The sequence below is a fragment of the Carex rostrata genome, chromosome 11 (genome assembly GCF_964058835.1).
Source record: "Carex rostrata chromosome 11, lpCarRost1.2, whole genome shotgun sequence".
Taxonomy (NCBI): Eukaryota; Viridiplantae; Streptophyta; class Magnoliopsida; order Poales; family Cyperaceae; genus Carex; species Carex rostrata.
In genome coordinates, this window is record NC_135928.1 from 12,679,370 (window position 1) to 12,690,014 (window position 10,645).

The 10,645-nt window shown below is 36.5% G+C and overlaps 1 protein-coding gene across 1 annotated transcript; it reads left to right on the forward strand.

Annotated features, from left to right (window-relative positions):
• The first annotated feature begins 884 nt into the window (after window positions 1-884).
• On the forward strand, window positions 885-3,984 carry LOC144562371 (uncharacterized). The gene has a single exon (XM_078311591.1). It carries the CDS (start codon window positions 1,351-1,353, stop codon window positions 3,607-3,609), a length of 2,259 nt encoding a protein of 752 aa, XP_078167717.1. The 5' UTR covers window positions 885-1,350; the 3' UTR covers window positions 3,610-3,984.
• The last annotated feature ends 6,661 nt before the right edge of the window (window positions 3,985-10,645 follow it).

Sequence of the window (10,645 nt, forward strand, 5' to 3'; positions counted from 1 at the left end):
TTTTAATTTTTTTTATATAATTCAGCCTCTTGGTAAAATGCTAACTGCCATCATAATAATAATAATAATAATGAGAATGAAAAAAAGAAGAAAAAAAAGAAGAAGAGAGATTAGTATTTAGTAGTATGTATTTGCCCTAGAAAGCAGGGCTAGGGTCATGTGCAAAGGGAGAATTGGAGCTGGGGTGATTCCCCACAAACAAGTAGGGCTACCCACTGTTCCAATTCCAATCTCCACAACCATATAATTGTAGAGGTTAATGTGTAAGAAAGCACACATACATACTGCATACACATCAACATTGTACGAAATCACTATTAATTTACACAAAGGATGTGTACGGTATCATATAATAAAATAGAATAGAGTGGCTGAGTGGCAGCTGCAAGCAATTTTTCAGGGCATTACCCTTTCTTGCAGGACAGTCAACACTGGCCCAAAGACCAGAGAAAAAGCAAATATTGCCCCTTTTCGCTCTTCATCTAACCTTTCATTTCTCAACCCAAATTGCACCCCATCCTAATAGCCAGCCATCTTTTTTTAATAAAATTTAATTATCGCATTTAATCGCAACATGCGCTTTTAAGCATCTTTTCTTCAACTAAAGTAGTTATTAATTATTATAGAAAAATATATATCTATATCGTAACAATTTATTTATTGAAGAACGTACGACAATTTATTTACTTATTACCTCACAGCTTTATTTTTTTTCTTTATGAAACGGTTGTATTTTTCTGGACACGCATTCTTCGTTTCTAAGACATTCCATGAGGTGCAAACTGGGGTTACTTAAAATTTCATTTTGTTGGCGAGTTCCGAGAATACCCCTTGATCTTTCCTCTCTAATAGCAGTCTCCCCTTCGTCTCTACTCTCTCCTCGCCCCTCTCTCTCCTCCCTCTCTTTCTCTCTCTACTATTGACCAAAGCACCAAAATACAAAAACCTTGTTGGGCCATTAAAACATACTCCGAAAGAAAGATATAGTAGAGAGAAAAATAAGAGCGAAGATACACAAAACTCCCAACAAGGAAACTATTAATTTATGAAAAGGAAAGATAGCTAAACAAAGAAAGCGCGAAAAAACAACACCACCCTTCTCCTCTTCTTTCTTTCCCTTTGTCTAAAAGGAAAGCGCTTACTGCCTCTATTTCTTTTTCTCTCTTGATCTTCCTAAGACTGAACCAAAGGCATGGCCAAAACCCTCCTCCTCTCCCCTCTTCCCGGTTAAATGCTGCGCGACCGGTACAATCGGTACAATCTCCATTTGTCACCCCGTACCAGACCAAGAAGGCGAAGGCGCTGGAAAAGAACAATCCCATCAAACTAAGTTAATTTGTATCGTTTTACATGGCAACAGAGAGTGCACCGACCGAGGCGGTGGTTGCCCCTTCTATTACCAGTGAAGAAACCGCTGCTCGGGCAGTGCAGAAACGGTTCGAAGGGCTCATGACAGTTCGTGCAAAAGCAATCAAAGGAAAAGGTGCATGGTATTGGGCACACCTTGAACCGATACTGGTACAGAGCAATGACACCGGCCTCCCGAAAGCGGTTAAGCTCCGGTGCTCCCTATGTGATGCTGTTTTCTCAGCCTCGAACCCGTCCCGTACCGCCTCAGAGCATCTGAAGCGTGGTACATGTCCCAATTTTTCCATGCCTCCATCCACCTCCTCTGGTTCATCTCCACCTCGGCCTATCTCGTCCATACCGCCTCCACCTCCCCTTCTAAACCCTTGTACCAGTTCTTCCTCAGGCCGCAAACGGAGCTCACCGGTATCATCCCATCTAGCTCTGATTGAATCTCATTCAGTGTACATCCCTCCACCGGCAATTGGTGCACCACCTGTACTTCAACCCATGCCGACACATAGTCAGCCAATTGTTCTGTCTGGTGGAAGAGAGGATTTAGGTGCACTTGCCATGTTAGAAGACAGTGTGAAGAAGCTGAAATCACCAAAGACTTCACCTGGCCCGGTGTTGTCTAAACATCAGGTGGAGTCGGCTTTATCTTTCCTCTGTGATTGGTTTTATGAATCATGTGGTGTTGTTTCTATATCTTCCGTTGATCACCCAAAATTTCGGGATTTTCTTCGGCAAGTTGGGTTACCCCCAATTTCGCGTGATTTACTTGCCGGGCCCCAGTTAGAAGCTCGGTATAGAAATGCACAGGCCGATGCAGATGCTCGAATCAGAGAAGCTCTGTTCTTTCAGCTCTCCATTGCTGGATGGAGGGAGGGAGGGATTGTATGTGTCTCAGTAAATCTCCCCAATGGCACATCAGTTTTTCAACGTGCCGTACCAGTTGTGACCCGGGCCCCCTCTGACTATGCCGAGGAAGTGTTCTTGGATTCCATTAGTCTTGCTGCGGGCAGTACAACAGGAGGCATAAATCGATGTGCTGGTATAGTCTCTGACAGGTTTAAATCCAAGGCTCTACGTAATTTAGAAAACCATAATCCGTGGATGGTTAACCTGACTTGCCAAATTCAGGCATTGCATAATTTACTAAAAGACTTTACCATTGACCTTCCATTGTTTCAATCTGTGGCTAGTAACTGTGTCAAACTTGCGTCTTTCCTGAATACCAACTCGCCAGTACGTTCCGTTTTCCATAGGTACCAACTAAACGAGATGGGCTATTCGGGGCTTTTACGAGCCTCACCCGTAACAGACTCATGGCAACTTGTCTTTCCAATGCTAGAGGATATATTGACATCTGCTCGGCCAATTCAGATGACATTGTTAGATGAGTCATACAAACCAGTCTCTACCAATGACCCGGTGGCTGGTGGATTGGCTGAGATGGTCAAGGATATGCAATTTTGGACCAACTTGGAGGCAGTACATGCACTAGTGAAACTTGTTCAAGATATGGCACGTGAAATGGAGACCAATCGGCCATTGGTGGGTGAGTGTTTACCACTATGGGAAAACCTGAGATCCAAAGTCAAAGAATGGTCAAGCCGGTATAATTTAGAGGAGGGACCTGCTCGCAAATTGCTTGATAGAAGGTTTAAGAAGAGCTACCATCCAGCTTGGTCGGCATCCTATATACTAGACCCATTGTACTTGGAAAAAGATGCCAGTGGTAAGTACCTCCCCCCTTATAAGTACCTCACCCCTGATCAAGAGAAAGATGTGGATCGATTAATTACTCGAATGGTGAGCCGTGAAGAGGCCCACATTGCTCTAATGGAGCTCATGAAATGGCGAGCAGAGGGTCTCAATCCACTTTATGCACAAGCAGTTCAGGTGCGGCAAACAGACCCATTAACTGGCAAGTTGCAGGTTGCAAACCCACAAAGTAGGCGGCTTGTGTGGGAGACCTGTCTTAGTGAACTCAGATCAGTCGGTAAGGTGGCGGTGCGCCTCATATTTCTCCATGCCACTTCATGCGGATTCAGGTGCAATTCATCTATGGCTCGTTGGCTTGCTGCTCGCGGGCCAGGGTCCGATAGGGCCCATAAATTGGTATTTGTGGCTGCTCATTCTAAATTAGAGAGGAGGGACTTTTCGAATGATGAAGAAAGGGATGGCGAGCTGTTTGCAATTGGAGATGATGATGATGTCTTGCAAGATTCCCCCTTTGGCGACCGCCCTTCAGCATAATTTTTATATTTAGTATCCTCTAATTTTCTTTGAATTTATTTTATTTTTTCAATATTTTTCTTTGGTAGTTATTTTAGAATTGGTAATTAAGTTTTTGGTAGTTTTTTTTTTTTTCCTCCTCAGTCTAGGGGGCAGAATTTATATTTCTGCCCTTGCTCTAAATTGGTTACCTTGATTATACTTCCCTTGCTCAAGATTTTGGTGGGTAGGGGAATTAGAGACTTGAATGTAGGTAGTTTGTGTCTAATTGTTGCTTGGTTGTCCATTTAGTCTTTAGTCTATTTTATGAATGAATTTAATCAGAGCCATGAGCTCTGAATTGTTGTTGTTTATATGGTATCAAATATAATAGCAGTGAACAAGTAACATGAGTAATGTAATAATCATCTTTCTTGTTTTCTCAATGTTAAATTTGTATGAATATTGTTTAAGTTTTGAAATTTAATTAGGAAGTAGGTAATTTATTGCTTAGTAACGGAATAAGTACTTGGTGGAACAGTTATTGGTGTGTGTATTCAATGTTATATTTGTATGAGTACTGTTTAAGTTTTGAAATTTAAATAGGAAGCAGGTAATTTATTTCTTAGTAACGGAATAAGTACTTGGTGGAACATTTATTGGTGTGTGCATGTGTGTGTGTTGGCATCTATCTTAAAGCAAGAGAAAGATGAATTCAGAATTCAAACATTTTAATGCATTAACAGTGCCACGGTCAAAGAGAAATTTTGTGCATTATAAACACTATTTTATAAATTTTGTGCATGCCCTGTTCCTTTCATCTCTCAACCGCTACAATGGACATGACACTGTACCGAAATTTGCAACTTGAGACTGAAACATCAGACACAAACAGTTCAAAAAGAAAGAAAGTGAGATGCCCATCAGCAGTTCTCTTTCTCAGGTACAGAATTTGATTGCTCAAGTCTGCTGTTGAGCTTCCAACTTCCAAGTTGCTTTTCTATGATTTCAGATTCTTTGCTATATCAAGGGTTGGTTTCATTTTCATATCCTCTTCTCGTTATTCTAAGCGTTGCTTTGTTGCTGCGTATCTACTGTCACCATCATTTCCCTGATTCCGTCTCCAGTCTCCACCAATCTACAAGGAATTTTGCTTCTTTTTTTTTTTTTTTTCTTTCTCCCAAATAATTGACCAAGTCATACAAATAAATTATTTTTTTGTTCTGATTAGACACATGTTAAAATAATGTTTAATTGACTACCACTTGGAAAAAGACAACTAAAAAGTTCCTGTCATGTATATTATATAGCTATAAATATAATTCTTGTACTTAAAAGAATTTGAATTGATAATTTAATTTAAGTAGTTAGTTGTATAATACAAAACAATTATTTATTTAGTACATGAAACAAAGGTACTGAAATTTTAACAAACCGAATTAAATAGATGGTCGTACAAATCATACGATACAGTAAATGTAGTTATAATTAATTTAGTACCAACAAACAGGATGTACGCATCAACCATCAACCAATTCTACAAAGGGAGAAATCCAGGTTGGCTGCAGTTGTTGAATCTGTCCCTACCTTGTCCATCCTCAAAACAGGTCGTCTCCAGTTTTTGTTAGCAATGGAGAGGTTCATAAAAACCTTATGTCGCTAAGACGCTAACTAGTTACTAGTTACTACAGGAGCTGAGATTGAATGTCGATGAAAAGAGAAAAAATGGGGGGAAAAGGTGGCTGCTCCATTATGTTTATGTACTGCCGTACTGGTACTCGCAGCAGAGGCTCGGCCTGAAACTGAGACTCACGTTTTTCTGTCGGACAGGCGTATACAGAGAGAGAGAGCAGAGCTGTTATTTTTTTTATTTTTTCTAATGCCGCACTGAATCCAGATTAATCAATAATTAATTTATATATGGTAAGCTCAGGTAATTCAGTGTACTCCTCCAATCAGCTTGAGCATCTTCTCATTTGCTTCCCAAATCCCAATGCTCTGCTGATTAATTTTACTTTCAATCTTCTGTCATCTGTGTCCTGAAACTAGGGGCGTAAACGGAGCAGATAATGCTAATACTATATCTGTATCCGTTTCTCAATGAGCGGATAATCTACGGATACGAATTCGAATATGGATACAAAACGAATAATTGTCAGTTAATTGAGTTATGCACTTCAAGATACAAAATAGTGACTTCTTGTTGTTTTGAAACAATTGCTAAAATGAATTTAACATAGACTAAAAGCATATTACATTCACGGACTAAAGTCTTGAATGAAAAAAAATGAAGAGTGAAAAAATAGAGATAAAAAGAAAAGGAAATTGCGTTATTGTAGCACTATTACCAGCGAAAAATAGATTAAATTGAAAATCATATCATATTATTATTTATACTACAAACAAGACTGAAATAATAAAGTCAAAACTGGTTGGGAGTAATTTCGGATCAAGATAATTACAGATACGGATATTTACCTTCATGAAATTATCCGTATCCGCCATTTTTTCACCATATGCAAAAACTATCCACATCCGTATCGATTTAATCGGAATATAAAATTGTAAAACCTGTATGCATAAAATTAATAGTTATTTTCCCAATCGGAACACATCCGTATGCATAAAAAAACTACCTGTATGCATAAAAAAACTATCAACATCCGTATCCATTTAATCGGAACACGGAGTGGATTATCCGTATAATATCCGCTTACACCCCTACCGGAAACCAATCTTAATAGTTATTTTCTCAATGAAAATATAAAATTGTAAAACCTGTATGCATAAATGTAAACTAATGAAACACACTGTCGTGCGTGCAGTGCCTAGCTAAAAGGGGTATCGTCTCATTAGTCATTCCTCTCAGTTTGCGTCCTGTAGCTCAAGAGGTGTTATTGTCCGCCATTAACTTGCTGTTACTGGTCTGACAGTTGGAAGATGAAATTAAAGGTGCCTCTTTTCCGACTAATTTCCTTTCGTTGCTACTTGCTACATTCTGTTTTATTTTTATAGATTTCCAACTCATAACATATCTATATATATTATGGTAGAAACCATAATAGTTAGATGACTTAGTTTCAACTTTTACCTTAAATTACTATGGAAGTATGTATCAAATGAAATGAATAGTATATTGTCTCGCAGGATTGACGTAGCCTGAGCTCAGAGATGCTGCTTTCAAACAAAATTTTAATATTTATGATGTGAAGGGTGAAAATCAGAAAAGGAGAAAAATAGTCAGATCAAATAATTGCACGATCTGGCGTCCCACCGTATCTCTGAATCTGTCTCAAAATGTGCATACTTTAACAAAATAAAATGTATATTTGGGGGAAAAAATATATATATTAGACATGTGCTTCCGGTGTTTGACACGTGCCTTGCCATCCGTACACTTATTCCATGCCTTGTTGCCATATCTTATTTTCACATGACCTGTTATTCTTATACATACCAAATTCACAAAAGAAAATGTAATCTTTTTGGAATCACAGCAGATTTATTTCCCTGATACACACACATCACACATGCTATCATGGACAATGAAATTGGTACATTCGCGTAGAACCTTGCGCTTGTACTGTACATTAAAAAAACAACAACAACACCAACAACTTGGCAAATGGATGTCTCGAACAATTTTGGTCGGGCAAACTTAAAATATTTGCGACCAATTTACGAAACTGAAACGAAGTCACAATATTTTAATTTTCATAATTACTGTTTACAAACTACATGCCAAACTGGGAACAGAAGAATATCAGACTATTTTATCCATTACTGTTACACCTATCAGCAAGCAATTCTCCATCTATCCTCTTAATTACATGTACTAACTTTTACCTTTATTTCTGACACTATCCATTAAGTCTCAAATTCCCTTAATAAATACACTAGAGCTCTCAATTACTTACATATTTTTACACTATATTAATCTTCCTTTATGTTTTTAATTTCTTTTGATATATAAAAACACCATGGCAGAATAATTACCGGACCAAAAATGAACATACTCGGTACAATCGAGCATCGGAAATGTATTAAAGGTATGAGGGTAAGCCACCAAACTATTTAATATTCACAAAAAAAAAAAATTTATTTCAAACCTATAACGTTCTACACAGAAAACATTGCCTTTGCCACTAAATTAATAAATAGCTAAATATCATCGCTTTTGAGTTGCCATTTCAGCAAACGAAGTTCCATCTTTTGTAATATAACGGCTTGAGAAGGTGGTTGGCCGGCTTCAGGTGAGATCTTTTTTTTTTTTGTTTAATTGGGATTTTAAAATATTTAACAACAATACTTTTGACGCATATTGAAGGTTTGAAATATGAATATTTATTTTAAATATTCAATAATTGAGTGGCTTGATCTCAATTGTACTTGAAGAAACAATGCTTTTAACTCTAAGAGTTGGACAATTTTATATATATTTAATTTATGGCATTGACATATATGTTCAAACTGCTAAAACAATGTCACAAATTTCAAGTGCAAAAACAAACAAACTGAATGCATGAATGCATGTATTGAAAGAATGTGCGTACACATGCGTCCACAATTCAATCTAAACACAAGTATTCAATATTCTCAGTTCAATTTGTATATTTGGTACTTCCAAAAAAATGTCTCCTCATATAAGTAAAGTTTCTAACCATATTTTCTTAGTGTACAGTTGATATTTAAAATTTAAATCATAAATCACTGGTTTTTTAGACAACTTTATACGAATATTATGAAAGTAATTAGCTCTAATTGTTAGTTCCAATAATTGCAAACCGTTCCTAGCATATATGACGAATAATTAAGAAAATGTTAATAGAAACAATAAAGTTTAACTTCGCTTTTGTGGATTCAATGTTATATTTTATCAACATGATGCATTTATATACCTATTCTCAGGAAATGAGAGAGTATAATATAACAGTGTTATACTTCTGGGGTCAACTTTCTCTGGAATTAATGTTACATAAGTATAAATTAAGGATCCTTGTAGGGGCTTTACACTTACATATAAAAATAAAACACCATACAATCATAAATTAGATGTAATCAAGGGCAGATTGAGTGCAATCAATCAAATGAGGGCACGATCCTTATTTTTCCTTAAAAAAAAAAAGATTGAGTGCAATTAAATGGGATTAATTGACTGTCATTTTATTTTAATTTTTTTTATTTTATACATGTTTTCTTTATATAATTTAGAGTAAAATGGACTCTCATCAGGAATGAAAACGGAGTGGATACGGAGCGGATAGTGGTAAAACCATATCCATATCTCTTTTTTTATTTTTCTGTTACGGATACAAATCCATATCAGATTGGATATTAATTAAAATACTATAAAAAATATTAAAGTTCGAAATATTTATCTAATTATAATTATAATGGTAAATAACATAAACTTTTCTTTTTTTAAGATTAGTGGCTTTAAATGTACACAAACAATTTCATTGATAAAAAAACGAACTTACAACGGGTCAAATGACCCTCTTTCCTAGATCTAAACTCATTTATTATCATGAAATCACGTAAACTACTCTAATCAACTAATCATATTTATCTACTCTAAAAAATATCATATTACCTCTTTCTCCATCTATATCTACATTCGGATACACTTTCGTCCAATAGCCGCCGCTCTCTGACAGCCGGATTGCTCACTGTCGCGCTCTGATAAAAATTTGGGTAAAATTCTACACTTCGAGCTCCAACGATACTACACTCTCAACTCCGCTTGACTCGGCTCCCTCCCCTCTCTCTCATTCTCTTTTCTGCTTGAGGAGATAGAGACGAGAGAGAGGAAAGAATATCACTATGGCGGAGAAAAAAACTAGAAGGAATGGGAGAAATAGAATGGAGAGAGGTGGAGAAGGAAGTAAGCGGCAACGGCTAGGGTTTCTTTTTTTTTTTTCTTCTTTTAAATAGAACTTGGGAGTCCATACCGAATAACATAAACTTTTCATAATATATATTAAAAATATATGGTATCTATTATTTGGATACGGATAATTGAAATGTAAAATCATATCAGTATCTTTATCCACACAGATATTAAGATATCGAATATTCCATATCGAAGTATACGAATACAGATCAAATACGGATAAAATATTATTTATACCGTATTCACCCCTAACTCTCATTCATAGTAATTAACCCCTATTTATATTTTAGTTTAAAAGTCTATCTTCGTTCTAAATATAATAGCAATTTGATATTACACTTACATATAAAGGATCCTTAACAATGGTGACCTGATTATCTAAGGAAGGTATTCATAATTTCATAATACATTGATGAGATTTGATCCCAAAGTATATTTGAACAATGATGACATGGTCGCATTCCTATGTGATTGACACCTTTTTATCAGCATCTAACGGTGCAGATTCAATCTGAAGAATGGCAGCGCAGTACTCGTGCAGTGTCTGTCATTCGATAAAGGTCTCAAAAGAAACAGTACACAGTACACTGTACACGGTTCCGGGGGGCCCCCCCACCCCCAGCTTGGAATAGCATGAGCCTTTTTTCTGCTCTTAGGAAAGGGACAAATGTATGGTCCCACATCGGTAGCCATCACTCATCTCATCACCCTCAGCCAGCCCTCCAGAGCTCTCAGAGCTCAAACAGTTTTCAAGTCTTTCCAAAGTGGTCAAAAGACATGGTGTTTTCCGTACAAACTAGGCTACACAATGGACATATTCAATTGGCAATTATGCTACCAACAAAATACATTGCATTTTTTTTTCTTTTTCTAATAAAATGTTTGTTTTATATATATATGCTCTCAAGTCTCAAGAACAGTTATGACTTATGAGCTAAGATTATTTTTGGCTGTGAAATTAATAATATGAGAAATATGTATGAATCGTAATTTTTTTATAGATAAGCAAAAAAAATATAGTAACAATTTGAATAAAGATATTATAGTAATTGATTATTTTTTTCATAAAGGGTTTCGATACACCTCAGCATCTTTTAGATGATATTCTTGAGAATTAAATATTCATCTCTTAGAAGAGATATGAGAATTCATGTCACTGCACTAAGTCCGCGGTATAGCAATTGA

Excerpts from the sequence above, each read along its gene's own strand:
- LOC144562371 (XM_078311591.1), top strand. The coding sequence starts at position 1,351 with ATGGCAACAGAGAGTGCACCGACCGAGGCGGTGGTTGCCCCTTCTATT.